This window comes from Hyaena hyaena, unplaced genomic scaffold, assembly GCF_003009895.1.
Source record: "Hyaena hyaena isolate Hyena2069 unplaced genomic scaffold, ASM300989v1 scaffold_190, whole genome shotgun sequence".
Taxonomy (NCBI): Eukaryota; Metazoa; Chordata; class Mammalia; order Carnivora; family Hyaenidae; genus Hyaena; species Hyaena hyaena.
The window spans coordinates 2324571-2348913 of NW_024080822.1; the positions used below are offsets into that span (position 1 = coordinate 2324571).

General features: G+C 36.2%; 1 protein-coding gene across 4 annotated transcripts in view; it reads left to right on the top strand.

Moving 5' to 3' along the window:
* SORBS2 (sorbin and SH3 domain containing 2) overlaps window positions 1–24343 on the top strand; it is a 184981-nt gene that overhangs the window by 71612 nt on the left and 89026 nt on the right. For 3 of the 4 annotated variants that reach the window (XM_039241200.1, XM_039241202.1, XM_039241203.1), the window contains 4 exons: window positions 11415–11464; window positions 16168–16260; window positions 22372–22398; window positions 22651–22775. In XM_039241200.1, coding sequence (XP_039097131.1) covers window positions 11455–11464; window positions 16168–16260; window positions 22372–22398; window positions 22651–22775 — 255 coding nt within the window. In that variant the 5' untranslated portion in view covers window positions 11415–11454. Of the gene's footprint in view, window positions 1–11414; window positions 11465–16167; window positions 16261–22371; window positions 22399–22650; window positions 22776–23728; window positions 24221–24343 lie in introns of those variants that run through there. The other variant, XM_039241201.1, reaches the window with a different exon arrangement.

Below are 24343 nucleotides of genomic sequence, written 5' to 3' on the forward strand. Positions count from 1 at the left end.
GTTCTTCCATGGGTTTTTAAAGAATAAATTGAAGCAAATTTCTACCACCCCGCCCCAAGATTTTTTTCCAAATTTCACATAGCAAATAGAGTTTCACCATGTGATATCTGAGACACATACAAACACAGGTTTATAATACTACTGGCAGTATATTCTCAATAATAGGGTTGAAGTGTACTTTGACATCGCTAAGTTATAGAAGCAGTATTTCAGGTATTTCAGGAAGCACGTGTGTTTAATCAGAAGAAACATAAAACTTTTTTCACAATCAATTAACAATAAGTAGAATTGCTTAACTGTAGTCATTTCATAAAATAACATTGCCATGGAAATATATTAGAATAAACATACTTACTAACTTAAGATTCTGAGGTTTTCTGAAAATACAGCCATCTATAGCTATTAGTCTGGGATTTAGCTAAATAAAGCTTTCCATTTGGATTACTGCAGGAGTTGGGCAGAAAGATTCCTCATATAAACAGCCATTATTTTCATATTAGTATTAGAAAATTAAGTATACAGCCTTCTGCCAAAAGCCCTTATTTATTCATCAATCAGTTTAGCCTTCTCATGATATTTCATTCTTTCCTTTAAATCCTGCCACATATGATTCAGCACTTAAGAACTATGCTTAACGTAATGTATTGTAAATAATTGTAATGTATTGAAGGGAATTATCTTGATTTCGACTGACATTTTAAGACACCTTAAAGGGAGATACATGTTCTTTGCTTAAAGTCAGGGGAGCTAAGCCACTTCTGAGTACTTTTGAGGGTATTCGATCCGAACCTGAAATGCCTAATCTCAAACCTGAGTAGACTGATCTAAGATCCTTTTCCAAAGTAGGGATTTAAAAAATAAAACACACATAAAATGATACTTCTCTTCTCCTCCCACAGCATTTAATGTTTGCATCCATTAAATTCTAAGTGTGATACATGCAAAACTAGATTAGAGTTTTCTTTCTATCAGATTGTGATATCAATATATAAAAATTAAAATGAAAGTTTTGAAAATTGAAAGTAGGGGTAAACTTATTCAACAAAGCTCAAAATTTTTTAACAGTTCTTATTATTTTATTTCTTTTACATGGCACAAAAGTGTTTATTAGCTTTTTTTTCATTTCAACTTTATTGGAGGTATAATTGACATATAAAATTCTAAGATACTTAAAGTGTACATCATGGTAATCTAATACATTGTAAAGGGATTCCCACCATCTAGTTAACACATCCATCACTTCACATATGTACACACACACACCCTTTTATTTTTGGTGAGAACACTTGGATTCTACTCGCTTAGCAAACTCTAGGTATACAATACGTTTTACATGATATCCTCAGATCCTATCCATCTTATAACTTTTACTGATTTCTTATCTTTCCCATCCTCCAGCCCCTGGAAACTATTTTATACTCTGTTTTTGTGAGTTCAATTTTTTTTCTTTTATAGATTGCACATATAAGTTATACCATGCAATACTTGTCTTTCTCTGTCTTATTTCACTTAGCATAATGCCCTCAAGGTCCATCCATGTTGTCTCAAGTAGCAGGATTTTCTTCTTTCTCGTGACTCAGTAATATTCCAGTGTGTGTGTGTGTGTGTGTGTGTGTGTGTGTGTGTGTGTGTTATATATCACATCTTCTTTATAAATTCGTCAGCTGATGGACACTTAGACTGCTTCCATATCTTGGCTATTGTGAATAATGCTGCAATAGCAGTGCCAATACCCCTCCAATATCCTATATTCATTTTCTTTGGATATATACCCCAAGAAGGATTGCTGGATCTTATGGTAGGTCTATTTTTAAGTTTTTGAGGAAGCTTCATACTGTTTTCCATAGTGGTTGCACCAGTTCATTCCCACCAATAGTGCCCGAGGGCACCCTCTTCTCCACTTCCTCACTAGCACTTGTCAGCTCTTGTCTTCTTGATGATAGCCACTCTGACAAGCATGAGGAGTTACGTCTTGGTTTTGATCTACATTTCCCTGATGATTAGTGATATTGAAAAACTTTTCATGTACCTGTTGGCCATTTGTTTGTCTTCTTTAGGAAAATGTCTATTCATTTCCTCTGCTCACTTTTTAATCAAATTTTGTTGTTGTTGTTGTTGTTTGATTTAGGGGGGCTCTGTTTGTTTTGCAATTCAGTTGTATGAATTCTTTACATATTTCAGGTATTAATCCCCTGTCAGAAACATGATATGCAAATGTTTTCTACCATTCTATAGGATGCCTTTTTCTATTATTGGTTTCCTTTGCTGAATAGAAGTTTTTGTTTGTATTTTTTAAACGTTTATTTGTTTTTTAAGTAATCTCTACACCCAGCATAGGGCTCAAAGTCACAACCCTGAGATCAAAAGTTTCATGCTCTTCCAACTGATGCAGCTGGGCACCCCATTGTGCAGAAGTTTTTACTTTGATGTACGTCCACTCGTTTATTTTTGCTTTTATTTCCCTGTTTTTATTGTCAAATCCAAAAGCTCATCACTAAGTCCAATGTCAAGTAGCTTACCCCCTATTTTTTTCTAGGATTGTTATGGTTCAGGTCTTATGTTCAAGTCTTTAATCAATTTTGAGTTGACTTTTGTGTATGGTGTGAGACAGGGTTCCAGTTTCTTCCTTTGCACTTAGCTGTTCAGGTTTTCCCAACTATTTATTGAAGAGATTATCCTTTCTCCATTTAGTTTCTTGGCTCCTTTGTCAAATTATTTGACCACATACAAATAGGTTTATTCCTAGCTTCTCTATTCTGTTCTCCTGATCTATGTGTCTGTTTTTATGCCAATACCATACTGTTTTGATTACTAGTTGAAACCAGCAAGTATAATGCCTCCCACTTTGCTCTTCTTTTTCAAGACTATTTTGAGGTCTTTTGGGTTCCACACAAATTTAGGGATTTTTTTTGTTCCATTTCTGTGAAAAGTGTGATTGGAATTTGATAAAGATTGCTGCATTGAACCTGTAGATTGTCTTAGGTAGTATGGACATTTTAATATTAATTCTTCCCAATCCATGAGTATAGTATATCTTTCCATTTATTTGTGTGTTCTCCCATTAATTTTATCAATGTCTTATAGTTTCCAGTATACAGATTTTTCACTTCTTTGGTTACATTTATTCCTAGGTAGTTTTTCTTTTAACACTGTTATGCATCTTCTTAATTTTTCTTTCTGATATTTCATTATTAGTGTATGGAAATACACTAATTTTCCATATTGATTTTGAATCCTGAAACCTTACTAAATTTGTTTATTAGTTCTAATATTTGGTGGAATTTGGTAGAATTTTTAGGGTTTCTCTATATAATATGTTATCCACAAATGGAGACAGTTTTACTTCTTCCAAATTAGAAAAGAAATAAATGATTCTTTCAAAAGATAAAAGATTTGCTGCTCAAAATAAAAATTTATGGTAGTCTGTACAATGGTGGAATGAAGGAGGGATACTTTAACTCAGGGAACTAAGTAGAAATGGCTGTCATCAGGATGTTACCACAGCAAATTGTCACACAATTATTTGTGTGACATATTATGGACATCTCTTTCTTTTGACTGTCACCCTTGGGCTATAAACTGTCAAAGGTAATGGGAAAAGGATTTATAAAAAGCTAATTGTCACAACTTTTAAGTGTCAATCTCCCTTACGTTCACTAGCAATAACTTAGCTGGGCTAGGAGACAAGTGTTTGATATAACTATTTCTGTAGGCCTATTTCCTCTTGCGGACTGCAATGTAGAGAAAAGAAAATCTCAGTTTGACAGCTCTGTTTAAGAAGAAAGAAAAGGTGCCTAGAAAGCAGAATTCTTTTTCAACTGCTAAATTTGGGATGGAATAATTAGGAGATGGGAAAAGACACACAAATCAATCTAATAAAACATAGATGCTCACTTTTTAATGTTTATTTATTTTGAGAGAGAGTGTGTATGCATGCATGCATACACATGAATGAGGAGGAGCAGGGGAGGGGCAGAGAGAGACAGAGTGAGAGAGGGAGAATTCCAATCAGGCACCATGCTGACAGCATGAAGCCCTACTCAGGGCTCAGTCTCACAAACCCTGAGATCATGACTTGAGCCAAAATGAAGAGTTGAATGCTTAACCAACCGAGCCACCAGGCACCCCATCTCACTTCAATTTAAAGCAATAAAATAATGTCCTATATATTTCCAGGGAAGTCTAGATCATTTTGTCAAGACTCAATGAAAGATAAAAGGTATGCCTCAAACTACCTGAAACATTGATGAATGAGAATGATGCCAATTTGGGGATGGTTTACTGCCAAGGTGGAGGGGACAGGTTTGATCCTGCTGCTGTTGAAAGAGATAACAACATTAGTATAAATTGTTTAGATGGTTGGAAACAGGTAGAGTTGGATTTTGAATCTAGGTCTGCCTGACTCCGTAAGTTTTCCTTCCAACACTACCCAGTTCACCTGTAAAATGTGTTCCCTTATTCTATTAATTCCTCACTTGTCTCTTTGATAATGTGCCTGACTCATCAGATCCCCATTAGAAATCTGTGTTTTTCTTCATTAGGAACCCATTCGGCTTTAGATTTACATAATAGAAGGCAATGGAATTTTTCTAGTACTTTGTTTTAGAAAAAACAAGTATTCATTTTTAAGTATTTAGATGTATCCTATTACCATCCTCAATATAAAAGTTAAAGATACAATGAATGGGGCGCCTGGGTGGCTTAGTCGGTTAAGCGTCCGACTTTCACTTAGGTCATGATCTCGCGGTTCGTGGGTTCGAGCCCCGCATCAGGCTCTGTGCTGACTGCCAGCTCAGAGCCTGGAGCCTGTTTCACTCTGTGACTCCCTCTCTCTCTGACCCTCCCCTGCTCAAGCTGTCTCTCTCTCTCTCTCCTAGAAATAAATAAAACATTTAAAAAAAAAAAGATACAATGAAGGTAGGATACAGAGTAATATATTTAAATTAAATATTTGTAAATACTTACAAATAAATATTTTTACATTAAATCACATGACCATGTAATGTGAAAAGAAGTCAGCATTCTTTTACAATTAAAGAAGAGAGTGATTCACAGGCATTGAGGCTCTGGAATAGCTTCAGAAAGAAAATTACTTACCAAATGATTGACTTCTTCTAACCAGTATAGTCTTCAGGAAAAATCTGTTACAAATTTTGACTAGCTGGCTTTGTAAAGATTCAAAAGGAAAATTACTAATTTCCATTTTAAACATGCTATTCTTCTTCAGGAAATTTTTCCAGGTATCAGGATATTTGATATGAAAGAATGTTTTTATTAAATTTGGTTTAAAAATATTTTTCATATTCTTATAAAAATAATCAATGACCTCATGTTCATTGTTCTTCACTATTTATGGTAATGATCTCTCTTTATTCCTAGAAATGATGTTGAATGTGTTCTGACCCCAGCATTCATGTATAAATACTTTGGATAATTTGGCTTTTGAATAATAAGAACCAATCTTCAGGTACCATTAGCTGGGAATGTTGGGAGGAATTTTTAGTCCTTGAAGGCGGAGCATGGACAACCATGTCCTTACTATTAACTGTAACATCCAAGGAGTCTCTGAGTCAGTGTCCTATACCAGCTGTCAATTCAGGGAAACCATTCAGAAAAAGGGTTGAGGTGGATTCTTATGCTTCTAAATTCAGGGACTGTAAAGGACAAAAGAATCTACCTGAGGTATTTCCTGTGAAATTTGTAAAATAGCACACTGACAGAAAAGATAAATATAATCAACCTAAATTAAGTCATTTGATTGTAACTGAAAAGTAAAATCATTTGGCACTTAACAATACTTCTAATCCTGGGGCGCCTGGATGGCTCAGTCAGTTAAGCATCTGACTTCAGCTCAGGTCATCATGTCGTGGTTCATGAGTTCCAGCCCTGTGTCAGGAACTGTGCTAATAGCTCAGAGCCTGAAGCCTGCTTCAGATTCTGTGTCTCCTTTCTCCGTCCCTCCCCTGCTTGCGCTCTGTCTCTGTTTCTGTCTCTGTCTCTCTCTCAAAAATAAACAAACATTTAAAAAGATTTTTAAAAGACTACTTGTAATCCCTTTAAAAAAAGGGGGGGTCACCTGGGTGGCTCAGTCAGTTAAGCATCCCACTTTTGATCTGCGGTTGGGTCATGATCTCACAGTTGGTCAGTTGGAGCCCTGCATCAGGCTTTGTGCTGACAGTGAAGAACCTGCTCCAGATTCTATCTCTCCTTCTCTCTGCCCCTTTCCCACTTGCACTTTCACTCACTCTCTCAAGAATAAATTCATTCATTAATTAAAAACTTTAAAAAAATACTTCTAACCCTACCACTGCCAGGAAAAGAAAGAGAGAGACAAATATGCATTGGCCACTCAAGACTTTATCCAGAGAATGGTACACATGATCCATTCCAAAGTAAATTCTGGTCCAAATCTGGTGCATAACCTCAGCATGCATCATTTTTATTCTTGTGTTTAAACCATGTCTCTAAAAAATCTAACATCCCTCAATGTTTTCTTACCACTTAGACTGTGTTTCCTTTCTTCTAAATAACATCTGAACTGTGAATAGGTCAATTTCAAAATAACCCTAGCAATTATTGGATTAAAATTATTCTATGGAAAATCTTTTAAATAACTTCTCACTTTTAAATAATTAGCTAGACTAAAATTTAGTCCTATAGTTTCATAGATGGTCTTGGTGCTTAAATTTGAGTCTACAAAAATAAAATGAATTACACAGAATTCTTGGGCAAACTTGAGGACAGGATTTTGCCTCTGCTTTTTTCAGAATGGGATGCCTGGTAAGCAAGTGAATTCAAGGAGAATTAGAAGATTATGAACACAAAGTCAAGTTGGTGCCTATGCATGAACAACCAAACATCTTCTTAGGACCCTCATTCAAAAGTTAAATTAACCAGTCTATTGTCATATTCCTGTTGGCAATAAGACTGCTCTGATCCATAAGAAAAAAATGGGTGATAGATCATCAAGAGAAATTCAAACAGAATTAAAATATTACAAACAAAAAGTCATTGATGAGGTTTGACGGGGGCGAGGGGGGGTGAGTTTCTTGGAATCTGGAGCCAACGGCCAAGAAAGAATTCTTGAAGATGTCTTTGGTGCAAAAAGGTGATTTTATTAAAGCACAGGGACAGGACACATGGGCAGAAAGAGCTATTCTGGGGTCTTGTGGAGTAACTCATTATATCCCTTCAGGTTGGGAAGGGGTCAGGGATAGAGTAAGTCTCTAAGGTATTGTGGAAGCAAGGTTTCCAGGACCTTGAGGGACTAGCTGTTGCTAGGGAAACGCCATTTATTACCATTGAATACCATCTTAGTCATGAGGCCCTTTATATCCCTGGGCAATAAGCTTGGAGTATGAATGCCAGTATGTATCTGGGTCCAAATGAGATAAAGGAAGTTGACTTACAGGATCCTTGGGGTTAGAATAACATTAAGCTAAAGTTCTCTTTTGCCCCCAGCAAAGTGTCATCCTTGAGGCAGCTGAGCTCCTAGAGGGAGATAGCTCTGCTGGTCTCAAGGACTTGTCAGTGGGATGTAGGCAGTAAGGGGATTTAATATTTCATTTGCCTCAGTTTACTATACTGCCACGACAAGCACTTACACCACTGTCCTTTGTTTTTAGGGTAGCCAGGAGTATCTGGGGAATATCACACATATTCCACCTGGGCAGGGGGGGTCGTACCAGCCTGTAATTTGCCCTCAGCTTGCTCCACTCTCCCCATCCATCATGTTATTGCCCATGCATGAACAACAAACCCAATCCATTGTCATATGCATTTTGGGAAAGAAGGCTGCTGCGACCCGCACCAAAACAAGTAGATTGCTATATACAAATTCGTATACATATAAAGTTGCTTTTTACATAAAACGTTGGCAAGAACTGAACTTAAGTAAATACAGCTCCTCACCAGCCGCTGAAAATCATTTTGACACTAATGCACAGAGAGTTCTTTGCTCTGTGGGTTATTTGCTGAGGTTCAAGGTAGTCTGCATTTTATCATCAGTTTTCACCATTTTGGCCCTGGTTCAATTCCAGCTTAGGAGAAAACTTGAAATACTGTCTCTTCTAGTACCTTGCAAACACTCCAGGAATTTGATGCTTTCCAGAATAATCTATGCTTGTTCTGTAAATACAATCAAAGACACTTTTCCAGAACAGAACAAAAAAGATTAGATTTGCTTTAGTTTCAATTGTCTAAAGAGAGTTCTCAGTTGTGGATTTGTTAATGGGTTTAGTACAAATAATGGAAATTGAATCATGCATTTTTATTAGTCATCCAAGAAGCCTTTCGGTTTCAGGTTCTTCTAGAAAGCTCAATCACCTGTGACTCTTCTTTTCACAACTTGGAAAATATCTTGCCTGATTAAGAAGTTAGTCATTTTACATTTTGACATATAAAACAATGAGAAGCTTAAAAACCTCAGAAAATTCCATTTATAAGCAACAGGATACATCACTTTAAAGATGAAACACTCAAGGATTTGTGGCGCCTTTCTTTGTTCCCCAATTATCCTATTTTACTTCTTGAGTGGCAGATATTTTGTAAATATCTGTGTTTGAATTCAAACAACAAATGTTGACAATTAGTTCTCTAGCCCAGAGTAAAAACATTATTATTTTATATTGGCAGCTTTTGTATTCTGAGAATCAACCTTCCTGTGTTTGTTTTCTTTACCAGTCAGTATTGTTCCAGGGCAAACACTAATCTTTGTCATTCAGTTTAAAACCTTAGGATAGGGGCACCTGGGTGGCTCAGTCAGTTAAGTTTCGGACTTCAGCTCAGGTCATGATCTCACGGCTCGTAGGTTCGAGCCCCGCGTCTGGCACTGTGCTGACAGCTCAGGTTCAGATTCTGTGTCTCCCTCTCTCTCTGCCCTGCCTCTGCTCATGCTCTGTCTCTCTCTGTCTCTCAAATATACATAAATGTTAAACAATTAAAAAAATAATAAATAAAAACTTAGGACAGTTTTTGACATAAAGTATTCTGAAAAAAAGTGATAAAGTACAATTTGGGAAATGTCCTTTACAGTCCTCATTTTCTGGAGACTGTTTATCCCTTCTTGTTTTAGCAGTTGCCTCTGACTTGGTCACAGCCATCCCCTGAGGCTTTCTTTTTCCATTTATTTTATCCATTTAAGGTTAACATAGTAAGAGTTTTGCTACCGAGAGATTAAAATAAGTATGTTTGATGGAGCTTTCTCAAGGCTCCCTCACTGACCACTGCCTTTCTCCCTGACTTCTTATCTGGCATCTCTTCAACACAGGCCATGTTGAGGCTACCGAGTAGCGTGCTTCACAAAGGGCCACAGTTTTCTGTGTATTCTGAAGGAGGCGGGAGGGAAAAAAAAAAAAATATATATATATATATATATGTGTATATAATATATATATATTCCTGTTGTTTGTATGCACTGACAGATAAGAGATAAAATTCATCAGAGTGTAGTTTCCTTCATTCGCTTTTTAAAGTCAATTGGCCTGTGAAATTTTACTGTAAAATTCACTGTAATATTTAGTAACATGGAATTGGACACGGCAGCTCCAGGCAAGAATAGGACACTCAGCACAATCAGCTGATACAAAAACTACATAACAAGGATATCATCTGTATTGTTTTCAGTTTATAGCTCTACAAAATAAAATTGGGGTGAATATCATGACTTGTGGTTTTATCCATTCTATATGTTTTGCTGCTTTAGTATTTATTAAGTACCAAGGTATTAGGAATTTAATCTAGTCATTAAAAAGAAATCCTTTTTGGGGGCACCTGGGTGGCTCAGTCACTTGAGCCTCTGACTCTTGATTTCGGCTCAGGTCATGATCCCGGGGTCGCGGGATCGAGCCTTGCATCGGGCTCGGCACTGAGTGTGGAGCCTGCTTAAGTATCTCTCTTTCTCTCCCTCTGCCTCTCTCTCTCTCTCCCCAGCTCGTGCTCTCATTCTCTCTCTCTTAAAAAAAAAAAAAAAAAAAGGGAAATCTTTTTCCTCTTGGTTCATAATTAAGTCTCCTATCATTTAAGTGTGGTTTTTTTTTTAGGCTATTATATGTCACCATCTTTCCCTGAGTCCTGGGAGAGAGGATAGGTATCATTGTACCTGGCTGGTGTTTGCATTTTGATTTTGTCATTATAATTTCACAATAGTGATGAACAAAACCAGGCTTTCCGGAAGAGATGAACTTCAAAGGCCATATTGCAAGAAAATGATGGCTGATGAATAGAGCCAACCACATGAGGAGAGGAGAAACGGTCAGAAAGGAAGAGAGGGCAAGAACTCTGTCAGAGACAAGAAATACAGGGAACTCATTCAGTGCACTCTGTAGTGACTGAGGGAAAATGTATTTATCAAAAGTCTTTCTTGATAGATCATGACAGACTGCTAAGTATCACCCTTCTCCCCATTTGTCCATAATGTATAAATAAGTACTTTAAATGATCAGATGGGAGAGTGCTGACATACATGGAAACTGAATATATGGGGCTGGAAAAGTTTGTGTTCATCAAACTCAGGAGCAAAGGCAGATTGGCAGGGGTTAAACCTCTCTTTCAGAGCGCTCGCTCTTGAAAGAATTGCTTCCTATGATAGCACGTCCTTCCCCTTTGGTCTTGGTGTATGGAGAAGCAAGAAACTCTAAAAATGGGCTGAAAGAATATGTCAGGGAAAGAACTAGGTCATCTCACATGACATAAAATAATGCACAATATCTTAAAACTTTTTCTACAGCCAGCAACATTCCGCCATCCATTTCTAGTGAGTTAACCTCAATTGTGATACAGCAAACACTAAATTGGGAAGAACCACAGCAAGAGATACTGAAACATAAATGGGTTTTGTATTTCCTGTGTCTTAAGAAGAAAAAATAGGTGAATCTCATCTTCCTTGACTGTTTCCTCAAAATATATGCTTAATTCACTAAATATTCCCTGGTAAGAAACTGACCCAGTAATAAATTAAATAATGTAAGGTCATGATCTCAAACAAAATAAATTAAAAAATGCAATCAATTGAATAATGTAAGGTAATGACTTCAAAGTACCAGACTACCTTTAAAAATTCTGGAAGAAGACATTTAACAACCAATGACCCTTTCAGGCTTAGAAAACAAAAACTCTTAGTATAAATGTTTGTGAAAGAAATTTAATTTTTAATACAAATTGCTCTCCATTTTTATCTACCAGTGGTCACCATTAAACAAAAACCTAAGTTTACGTTTATGATCAAAGACCAATAGTAGTTTAACTTGAATAGAGTTATACTTTCCGCCCACCTTATTAAGCCCTGATTTAAAATAAGACTAATGGTAATGTGCTATTAACTCACAGGTACACCAAAAACAAGACAAAAACACTCTCTCATGATATTTTGCTTCACATGCTAGTGAACAAATTAATGCATCATTTTCTTTCTACAGGAAAACTGAAGATTTTAATAACAAACCCTCCAAGGTCAAAATGAATACAGGTATGCTGTCTCTGTTAGTTTTAAACTCTTTAAAAATCATCTTGGCCCTAAATCATTAAGTTTAGTACTCTGCTGATCTGATTAATCTAAATTCATTACTTGATTTTTTTGTTTTTGTGCTCCAATCTTACAGCTATCAAAAAGAGGATTTTCTGTTTTGATATCTACTTACTCTCTTTTTCTATAATCATATCTTGAAATTAACCCCTATGAGCCCTAGGAAAGGTAGCATGTCATTTGATGCATACATCTGTAATTTCCCACTTAAAATAGGCTAAATTCATAGGCAAATTGCCGCAGTAGAAAATACTCAAAGTTCCCCTTTTATAAACATTTTATGTTAACAATGTTAGCAGACAGAGTGTCAAAGCTTCATATGAGATCAGCTTAATTATTCTAGATGTAATACACATAAAGTCATAAGTATTATATTTTTAGAATAAGAACAGTATCTCCAACTAGCTTTAACAACATTAAGGTCTCTGAACTCTGTATTATATAACAATACAGGTATTATATAATACAGGTTAATTGCAACAGGGCTTGCGACACATGCTAGGCACATATGAATTTTCTTTCCACAGTAGAAATATTTCAACTTCTATTTTCACCTTTGCCCCTTGAAATTTTTATATTGGCTACCAAGTGATTCTGAAAAACAGCTTTCTCACTGAAATTCTGGAAGCCGTGTTCACAGATGATACCGTTTCCTATCCACAAGCAGTCACTGGAAAGTTAGCCAGTTACTCCATGGCAAAGGAAAAAGGGGGTCCAGGATACTTTCTCACCTCAAGCTGCTTGCCTGGTTGCTATCTCTTATTGTTAGCAAAATGCTCCTAGGGACGATTAGCGGTCATTGGTGAGAACCAACATCTAATCCCCAGATCAAGGGTAGAGACACGGACACTTGTCCTTTTGTCCATGATTCTATCGTCGCCCCTTGGCAGAAACCTTGCTCTAGTTGACCTCAGAGAAGTGTGGGTCAGCGGCCCCCGAAGACGCAGTTATAAATGTGGAGAGTAACAGACAAGATGGGGGTACTGGAGATAGTCAAAATATATAAGGAAGGCTTACAAATCAAGAGAGATGATAACCCTAGAAAAGAACCAAGTAAAGGCATTTGGACAGTTGGAGGTGTGGCAATTAGACATGGGAAATGAAGGGAGAAATGTTATTAAGGAAAAGGATTTCTTGAAGAGAGCAAATAGAATAGAGAGAACACTGCTGAACAGAAGGCAATGGTGTGAGAGTTGTCATCCAGCAAACTGCCCACTTGAGGAAGTTGTATTCACCAACTGTTCGCAGGCACCTTCTCAGGGATTAAAGTTGAATCTAACTTCCCAGTATCCTTCATTTTGTGGAGTGCTGATTCGCCTAATGACAGAGGTATAATATGTGATTACACTAAATATGCCATATTGATTATATTACATTCAATAATTAATCTTCCTAGTCATAGAATCCAGTCCTTAATAGCAAAGTAGGCAAAGAGAAATTTGTGCATTTGTTTAGGTCTCTGGGCTACTTGAGCCAAGTTATTGCTTCAGCAGCGTGAATGTAACCCTCTAAAGCATGCTGTTGTTTAAAAGGAATGAGCATGGCTCTATACAGAATGCTGATTTGCATAGCTACTTTGCTTATCTGGGTGAATTTACACACATATGTGCACATAAAATATGATATTCAAACATATGCGTACAAAATTGACTAGAAGTGACTGGACCCTTTTGTCTAAAATGCCAAAGTACTACTATAATATTGCTATTTAAATATATATATTGCTGTAGGAAGTTGAAGAAAGCATTGTCACTCTATCTACAAAATAAAGTAGAGTGGTCCTTAAATATCTGTACATAAAACTGGTCTTTGTTACCTACCTATGAATCATTAAAGAGATATATTACTGCTTCAATGTCCTTGGGTCAGTCACTAACATTTTAGAAAAAAAAAATCTTTTAGGTTAGCTTTTCATTTTTTACTCAAATACATACATAATAAACCAACCAAAGAAATGTGATTCATTTTTCATACAGAAGTATCTAAACAATGTATGGAAATATACAAAAACGTGTTCTATTTCCAGTCTTAGAACTTGCGAACCATCATTTTCCAAGAAAAATCTTAGCTCTTAAAGAAAGGAAGGAGAGAAAGACATCAGATAAGTCACAGTGTGTGACTTACCCATGAGTGTTTCCCAGCAGGTGGAAACAGCTCCTAGGAGTACTGTAGCATCAGTGCCAGAGTATGCAGGTCACTTATGACCTGCCTCCTTCTAGGTCGTGAATGAGTGTGAAGATGAGCGTAGCATCAGGATACTTTAAAATGACCTGAAATATGCAAGACAGTATCCTCATTTTGAGATCTTACACATATCTTCAAGGAATAGCAGAAAGTATCAACACATGAGCAAGTAGATAAAGAATACAATAGATTTTTCTGTTCCAGCAGTTTTACAAGTGTCTCAACTTTTCAAGGGGAGCCCTTTATTAAACTGGTAATAAAAAAACTGATTCTCATTTCATTTTATACAGGTCTTAGCTTAGAATACAGACACTGTTTAACCCAGAGGTTCCTATACTTCCTGGTTTTACAATGTCAAGATAGCTTGGGAATTTTCAGCCATGCTCTCAAGCCAAAAGAAATACCTAACAATTCTATTTATTAAGCAGTAGGTGCAGACAACTTAATAAGTACTTATGTTCTACCAACTGAGAAGCAATTTGAAAAAATAATACACTTTAATTTAAAAAGTAATCATTTTTTAAATTCTTTATAACCACAGGTACTTACTAATGGAATGTGTGTGCCTGCTGAATGCACACAAAACTTCTCAGACCATGGAATTAGAGTGCACATCACCACTCTCTTTTACTGGCCCAAAATTCTTTTCAGGGGGCACTTGCTTTTTGCCACAGTTAACACCAAAACCCAGCTTTTCAAAGATGTGATATCATCTACAGGCAGACAACATAATTGACTACATTGAAAATGGGAACTAGTTGAAGCTCGTAGTTTCAGGCAGTGTCTGATGGATATCACTGTGTTCTCCTCAAGAACATAAAATATACTCCCAAGACCTTGTAAATCTCCTGAGAGGGCCCAAGGTCCCTCTGCACACAGTTTTGGAACCATGGATTGAATGAGTAGCCCTGAATCTCCTCATTTTGAAACTTTTCAGATGTTCAGGATTAACAGAACTAGAAAATGAAACTTCCTAGAGGTCAGGGACCACTTTCAACACCCTTCACTACACAATCCTTCTAGACCATTCATAGCTGCTATCCACCACACATTCAGTGACATTACCTCCATTTTATCTAAAACACTCCTCTCTTGTAGCCACCTTTTTTTTTCTTTTTTTTTTTTCTTTGCAGTTTGCTAAAATCCTCTTGGTGTCTCTCTTAAAGATATCTTTAGTACTGTATGTTTCTACCATTTGTGTCTTTCTATGTTGACCTTTGATTTATTTGACTTCACTTATGTTGCTTCAAATCATTTTTCTGCTTTAGTTATTGTCTGGATTAGGAAATTGTTACTTTAAACATATATTTAAGAAATTATAGTTTGATAAGAGAGTCATTCCACCAATTGTAAACTCTACTGAACTATCGCTTGTGATTTTATCAATAATTAATTTAAGTTGCACTTCCAAACACTCTTAAATTATTTCACTTCCAATAAACCAAGTGGATACTTTTCTTTAAGAAATAAAGGAAAAGGGAAAAAAGGAAAATAGCATGTGGCAATATACAATGATGATATTATCACAGTGGTGGTTATATGATTTGTTTTTCTTGTTATAACTTCCAAGAAGAATTCAATTTCAGTTGTTTCATTCCCGGGGAAGGAGCAAAACTATTTATTGCACATTCCATACACAAAGGAATGTGGGAATGAAATTGGAGTCCATTTCTAAATAGAACACAAACCTTCTAATTTTAGAAGTCTTGGTACTCTAAACTTCTCATATCATGTTAAAATAGCTGATGCATTTTCACTTATTTTATTTCATGTTGTGATTTCCATACAGTGTAAGTATACAGATCATCATATATATTGTTCAAAAGTATAAAAGCAATTGATTTTAAACATTGGTCATTTCAGTACTGTGTATATCAATATTGCCTTTGATTCCAAATAAGAAGATAGAGAATTTCTAAAATGATATATGTTTATGAATCCTATCGATCACATAGACCATGCCTATATCAGTTAATAACTTTTACTTCAAGAAGTGGTTCCAGCTACTTTTAGGAATCATAAATAGCTAAAATACAGTAAAGCCTAAATGATGGATAAAAAATATACTATATCATAGCTCTCAGTCCTGAAATACAAGTTGTCCATAACTCTAAAGGCTACTCACACTGCTTATAAATTTATGTTAATTGAATTTAAATGGTATAAACAAAGTTGAGTTCCGTATTTGTGTTTTCATTAAAGAAAACCATTAAGACAGTAAGTATAAAGTTTGTGTTTTCACTAAAGTGTTGCCATCTATTGCTAAAACAGACCCCTGGTTTTTATGTTTTGTGTGTTTTAGTTGGGGGTGGGTGTGAAGTTTTCAGATGTAGTCCATGGTTACTAATTCTGACTGCTCATCTTCCTCACGGATGTCTGGCACGTTCCACTTAAAAATGCATGATAGTGCATGTGCTTCCTCCTTTGCTGTGGCCTCTGCTATATCATTTTTTTGCTTTCAGATAGCGGTGGGTGTGTTCGCAAACGTGCTGCCATGTCTGTTACATTAACATCTGTGAAGAGAGTTCAAAGTTCTCCAAACCTATTGACTGCAGGTATAATATCACTAACTCACAGAATGTCACAATCTACTGGCTTTATCTGACCTTTCTCTCTTTCCAGAATTATCTTGTTTGGATGATGAAAGCGGCTGTAAATACTTTTCGAATGCCTTACAAGTTCTTATTTTTCTTGTCTCAAGAATAGCTCCTATCCCTTATGACTGTTTTTGTTCTAAAAATATAAAGCCAAATGAAACTGATATCTTATAAAAAGCATATTAAAAATCTAATTAAAAACAACAGTCACCTGACAAAAATGTGTTGAGTAACAGCTGCAAGTGTTAATAACTAATTAAGGTTTTTTTTCCCTCATAAACTAAAGCAACACAATGTTTAGTTAAGATAACTCACACATGATTTAGTTGCTTTCTTTTTATCTAAAAACTGCTGGGTGGTGGGGACACAGGGTGTCAGGAAGAGGGATTTTCAGAAACTGAACTATTATAAATTCACTTCTTCACCAAAGGTTGCGAACAATATGAGAAAATAATAGTTTTGAAAAAGACCTTAAAATATCCTTTAATCCAATCAGCAAAGACTCTTCTAATACATATTTTTAAATGTCTTGGTCCAATTAAGATTAATTTGTACCCACAGATATAAATATCTGTAGAAAGTCATTGAGAGTGTGATATTTCAGCATCCAATGAGGTGGGTCTCTTTTTGACAAATGTCTGTCTTTCTTACCTAAACCTGTGGGCACAGTCTGCACTGAGAGAGGCTATTGCTGTAGAAGATCAAAGTGAACCCAATAGCTCCAGTGTCTGTAGATCCTGCAGTATGCCCAGACCTTATTGTGACTGGTTTGTGGGTTGGCTGGTTGGTTAGGTGGTTTGATTGTGTGTTCGTTAGTTGGGGTTCCTTGTTTTTTATTTATAATATCTGCAGGTTTGGGAGAAGCTGGAAAGAGATTGAGAGTATTTAAATAATTTTAATTCATACTGTGCATATTAGTGTCTTTTATACACATAAATTTAGTAGTTAATTAATACTGAGAATGTCCTTGGTTAAAGCCACTTGATCCTAAACTACCCAGCTATTTTGAGGGGAAAAAACAAGCTTTCATGTGCAGAATCCCACTCTTCACCACCACCACCTCCAGTTCACAAGTGTATCTCAATGTACAAGTTTAAATACCAGTCCAGGTATTCCATAATATATTACATTTTTAAAAATGCAAATTGCATTGCAATGTATGTAGCATGATATCATTTTGGTTAAGAAAGATCTTTGTATATGTGTTTGTACATGTTTGTTCATGTGTACACGAGCATGGAAAAATGTCAGAAAAACTCAAGTGTAGTTTGTATTGGATACCCGAGAGAAAAGGAAATAAAGGGAAACAAGAAAATAAATAAATTGATTGATTGATTGATTGATTAAATAAATAGAATTCCAGGGCCATCAGGTGATTGGAATGCCTAACCACAAATGCCACTGGCATTTCAACCAAGTAAAATTCTGGCCCAAGCAGCTCAGACATGGACCATCTGAGGGTACCATGTAGGGGATGTGGCACTGCTTCAACAATGCCAGATTGTTATGATTTACAAAAGTATGCTAAAGGAATAGTAGGAGATTGAAATAGAAATTGCCATTTTGGAGAGTCAAAACTAGAACACCATCAATTTTGTAACACTCAATTTAGTAGAAAATATTTAATGCTTCAGAATCAAAGTAATGGAGAAGATTTGGTACTTTAGGAATATGAGATTATCTTCAGTAACAAGAGTATCCAATGTCTCTGGACCATTTAAAATTTTTTTAATGTCCATTTTTCAGAGAGAGTGCAAGTTGGGGAGGGGCTGGAGGGTGGAGTGGGCCAGAGGATCCTAAGCAGGCTGTGCGCTGACAGCAGCTAGCCTGATGCAGGGCTCGAAATCACAAACCATGAGATCATGACCTGAGCCAAAGCTGGACACTCAACCGACTGAGCCACCCAGGTGCTCCAACCATTTAAAATTTTATATCACTAGAGGAGGTCTGGGAGGCTCAGTCGGTTAAGCCTCCGACTTCGGCTCAGGTCATGATCTCACCTTTCCCAAGTTCAAGCCCCACGTCGGGCTCTGTGCTGACAGCTCAGAGCCTGGAGCCTGTTTCTGATTCTGTGTCTCCCTCTCTGTCTCTGCCCACCCCCACTTGCATTCTGTCTCTCTCTCTCAAAAATAAATAAACATTAAAAAACCTTTTTAAATTTTATATCACTAGGAATACGATTTCTAGAGAACGAAGTCCCCTGAACTTTGTTTTTAATTGCTACATTAAAAATAGATCTCTTTTGTATTAGATACATAAGATATGATTCCTTTTCCAAGGAACTTTTAATTACATTTTGAAGAAAGAAATAAGCCTCTGTTTATGCCTCTTATATCCTATGATAGCCTTCATAAGAACTTATTCGACATAGCGTCTTCTTGTGAATCAAAAGAGGATTAGTAAATATTTATCACATTAGATAGTATTAAAATAAAACAACTTTTAAGTAAAAGACTACCTCCACAAAAAATTCTAAGCCCCCCTCTCTCCCTGCTCCAATCACAAAGTCAATATGAGCAGCTAGTGATCAACTATTTGTCCTTTAAATCAGTGTGTTTCTCTTTGTCTTTTAGAAGAAGTAATGTCCCAATGGGCAATTCACAGCACATACTGATATTTTCAACCTAAGCTAGAACAACAATAATGAGTATGTTGACTGTAGACTATAGAGATACAACAAGACTTTTCAAAGTACATTTTATTTTACCAAACATGTGGCGCTCTACGATAACACCAGTATGGTGGTATGCTGTGGAGACTGGACCATTATGGTAAGAATATGCATCCTGCCAACACCACCTGGGTGTTTTACATATACCCTTGGGAAATTCCATCTCTTTGTACTTCAATTTTCCTTTCTTAAAAAGAAAATTTTTTGTCATTTTCCTATCTCTTTGAGAACTTAATCATTTCCCAAACTCACAAGGATTTGTCATAATTAAATAAGAGTACATGAAGAAAATAAATAAAGAGGCTTATCACAGCACTTAGAGACACAGTAGGCATTCAATTAGTTGACCTGAATTAATACGTGTAATTCATTCTTGCAAAGCACTTGAACCCTCCAAAGAAAGGAGCTATAAGAATTAAAATCATAATTTTCAAGAAAAGTGTAGTTTATATTGTCTAACATAGCATACCAGTTAAAAGGTATTTAAATAAAACCTCACGGGAGAGATTATGATATAACAGGTACCACCAACATGGCTACATGAAAATCATAATGGTGGAATCATAAAATTGGAAAGGACCTTGAGGGCATCCAGCCCAATCCCCGAACTGCGCCAGGAATGCCTTGATAAGACCTGTGACAGGTGTCCACCACCTTCTGCCTGGACACCGGGAGTGTTCATTGTACCAGAGAAAAGCGGTTATGGTTCTTAATTCTCACAGACCCTATTTATATTCACATGCCAAAGAGCCAGGGAATGATAGATCTGTCCCATTTGCTCATTCTTCAATTTTCAGGGAAGCAATGACCATCAACGATAAAGAACACTAGAAACTAAAGTCTCTGATCTCTGGAACTCAAGTTCTAGTTTCTCCACAAGTGAACAACCATGAATCATACCCAAGATACTGGGCAAAAACCATTTTCCCCATGAATCTGCCAAATCATTTACATGCTAACCTTTTTTTTTTTAACCTATATTCTCTTTACTTGACATGGTTCCAGGATGCTTTCTGTTACTTGCTCCAAACCACACTTGCCCTCCCTTTCCTAAGCATTCTTGGCAGAAATTAAATAAAAGCAAGGCTATGGTGAACAGTATTCATGTGGGATGGTGTTTCTCTTTCAGTGCCTCTGAAGAATTATAATAAAATAGCAAATCAGGACTCGGTGTATTAGCTATATATAACTGGATTTATTTTAAAGAAATGAATGTTGTACATTTCAATATCCTTAAGAAACCACCCACTTAAGAGTAGACTGAAATCATTAACATAAGATTCATTAACATATGGATTCATCCTGAAGTTTTAAGCCAGGGCCATTTTTCTCCTTGCTCCTTGCTCATAATTCTACACCCTTGTGTCTATCATGTTAAGCAGGGCTATTTGGTGGAGCTCAAACTCATTTTTTTTTTAAATTTGAGCACAGTTCGAAAAGCTCACCATTATTAATATCTCATATTTCCTGTAGCAGAGGTACAGGTCCATTGGGAAATCTCTGGGCCCAGTACAGGGGGAGAGGGAAGCCTCTGGTTGAACCTAGAGTGACTATCATGTGAGTCTTGCACATAATGTTTATTCCCCTGTAGGTTCCATCATCTCCAGCATGGTCACCAGTAAGAAGAAACAGAACTGCCCCTCTACAAACTGCCAATCTGATGAAGTTTTTTTCAAGCATCCTTCAAATCTGCTCTAAATATACCTTCCTCCCCTTCACTGTGTCTACATCTCTTGTACTTACAAGCATCTGGCTTCTACCATCTCCATCCCCGGCATATACCCACACACCCTTCATTATAAGCTCAGTTTTATCAAACTAAGGTGGAATAAACTCCCTATTCTTAAGCAAATAACTATGATATAAATAATAATTACTACTGCTCCTTCCCTTTTCATTGCCATTCCAGGTCCCAAAACTTGCTCCTTGTCCACAAACAGTATGTGACACTCAGGTGGTTTTTATATCTCTCTTCCTGAGTGCCCCAGAGCAGAATTCTGATTACTCTGTATTGCTACACTATGTTTGTTTTCTTTGTAAAACATCCTTTACGTGATTGAGAATTTCAATCACTTCTGCTTCCATTAAATCCTAGAAATAGAATCTAATAGTAAGCATTTCACATATAAGTCTTCAGAGTTACTGTTTTTCTTTGCCGTACCCATGTTATTGTGGTAAAATGATTTTGAGCTCATTGGAGATAAATTCCATAGTAAATTAGCAATTATCATAAAGGATAATGATTTGTTAGTCTTCTCTAACTCACCTGAGCTGAAGACATGGTAATGTACTCTGTGCTATTTCATATTTTTCTTCCTTTGATTTAGAAAGAGTCTGTATCAAATATTTTATCTAAAAACCAAACTCTCATTTCTCAACTCATTTTTATCACTCCAAATTTATGTGTTTAGGTTTCAAAATATCCCATAAGCATTAGAAAGAAAATGAAGAGTCCTTTTTACACGTAACATCATGTTCTATTAGGCATTGAGATACAGCAATTTAATAATGGTCTCGGGAAACCTTGAGGAGGAGTTCAGGACTGGACAGAAGATTAGGCTGGATAACCCCTAAGGTCCTTTCTAAAGTTAAAAGAACCAAGAAATACAAACTGACTACCTCAAGTAAATATCAGTTACAGAATATTCTTGAATGTATAATCCGAATAAACCCGATAGTAATTACGTCATGGAGCAATTTTCCAACTGCATTGTCAAAAGCAATGTGTTAATATTTAAACTTGCTTTCCACAGCTTACTCCAAGACAATGGAATATATTGTAACAGCTCTTTCATATTTGAATACAAAATGATTTTAAAATGGCAACAAGAAGAAAATTCAAAGTTCAGAGAATGATTTGAAAATATTGCATAATATGGTAGAAACACCTACACTTTCTTTCTTAAGGTATAAAAGTGAAATGCAGGCTACAAAAAATTGATCGCTATCTAACACAGGACTTGAATATGGTTAGTAACACCAGGGCAGTGAAAGCTAAGTATCTGGGGGTTTGATTTAATGCTTGGAGAAGCAGTTATTATTTACAAGCCAGACACCTTTTGATCCTTTAATTTGGTATTTAAAAATTCATATATCCAAGTTGGGCAATAATAAGATAAAAATTACATGGTTGCAATATTATTGAGGGAGAAAAAAATCAATGTTTGTTATATGTGTTAATTACGTATTATATTTAATGAATGATATTTTAATTGAAATAAATATAAATGCACAAATCTCTAATTTAGTAGATTTGACTTACTTTGAGTTTCAGAAATGAGATAATGTTTGCAAAAAAAAAAAAGTGGTTGTGGTTCTTTTTTCCTAAATGATCTTGATTAGACTGTTCATTTCTTTTACTACCCTGGTATTAATTTCAGCATTTCTTTTTCTTTTAGGACGTGATTCTCAGTCACCAGACTCAGGTACAGAAAAGCTATTCTGAATAACCATTACATCTGTTGTGAGCTGTTTTTTTTTTTTTTTTTAACATATTTGTAGTCACATTGTTGACCTCACAGTAAACCTCAATTGCATATACAGTTATGTCTATTAAACTAAGTTTAATTTCTTTTTACAAAGAAGTTATTTTGGAAATAAAAATAAATTTTACCCAAAAAAATGTTAAAAATGAATGTAGATATTTTTGTATCCAATTTGTCTTCCCTTAATAAAAGCTTGGAGCTCTTACAATGATCGAAATCAAGAGACATTGAACGGCGATGCTACATATTCCTCTCTTGCAGCAAAAGGTTTTAGAAGCGTTCGACCAAATTTACAAGAAAAAAAGTCACCAACTCAGGTAATCCTGCACATTCTTGTCTACTATGTTATTTTAAACATGGTTAAAAATACACTTTAGAGTCTCTTCTCTAGCAACAGGTGCGTATTTAGAACATCTTTAATCTTTAATATGTTTTGCTTTTCTATCTGTGTTCCTTGTCAAACTTGAATTCACAACATGTTTAAGTTCAAAACAGGCTTTGTGGGGTTTTTTTCTGACTCAGTTTGTAAAAGTAGATCACTTTCTAACATTATATTTATGACTTTTTCTAATTCTTAAAAAGCTGTTGGCCGATGCTTTGATTTCGAAGCTATGCCATCAGCCGTATATTTATTCAATAAATAGGAGTTCTGCAACTGTTCATTATGTTAACTGAAAGAACCCTGTGTTGGAGATATTAGTAAAATTGTGCCCCAAACCTGAAAAATGTTATCAAAACAGTGTGACTAAATATACGGTACCTATACCTCAAAGTCTAAAAATATGCATATATCTCAAGGTCAAAAAAATATGCCAAGAGAATACATGTTGATTTTTAACATAATTTTCAATATAGATGGAGTCAAACTTCATATTGTATTCTCCATAAAAACCATTTTCTCCCACAGGGTAACTATTGATAATAAATTAAAAGGCATTCTAAGTGGAATAAAAATGATCATTTAATCTAGCCAGCAAAATGTGTAGAATAAGGAGGTGTGACATTGTTTTACTTTCTTTAAGGGTTAGGTTGATGCTGGTTTTCTCAAAGACTAACTCTGACTTTCTCTCTGTTTTTCCTTCAACATTATTTCTCTCTCCGGATGCTTCTGGCAATCCAGGCACCCTTTCAACCACCCAGAAAAGAGAGCTTTTGTAGCTCCCTGATAACCAGTCACACAAAGGGTGACATTTTAGACCAATCAGTAACTAACACACAAACTCCCTCCTGTACAAAGTACTTTACTAATAAAAAACCTCTTGAGGGAACTATGTATTCTAATGATGACTCAAACCAGACAATTGTGTATTCGGAAGAATCTAACACAACTGTGTCATATACACAAAAAATCACTAACCCGCTACCAGCAGCTGCCACCATTGGTTCCCCATCAAATGCTAACACCAGCACCCCATTTCTACAAGAGGACTACACACAGGACTGTCAAACTCGACGAATTTCTACACTGAAACTAATCCATAACCAGGATCTAGGAAGTAGTGTCCACTTTAATACTCCACAGTTTTCCCAATCTGTTGAAGTACCATCGTTTCTCCAAAGGCCTTGCTCACCACCCCCTAACCCAGCGCCTGAGATACACACAACATCTCTTTCCATTCAGATAACTCCTGTTTCAGGACACGATCCTGAAAGCCACAAACAGCTACCTGAGCTTTCTCCAGAGACTACAAAGATACCTCTTCAGCAAGAGAGACAAAAATCTGCAGTTGCTGCGGCCTCTCAGTCCTCAGACTGCCGGGTGGTACATTACACTTTCCAATCTCTTCTCACAGGTGTTCAGCACAGACCCTAACTCCTTTGATTTGGGCTTCTTGTATAACCCAATGCTTTGGTAGTTTCTGAGCAGGAAGGGAAAGGAGAAAGA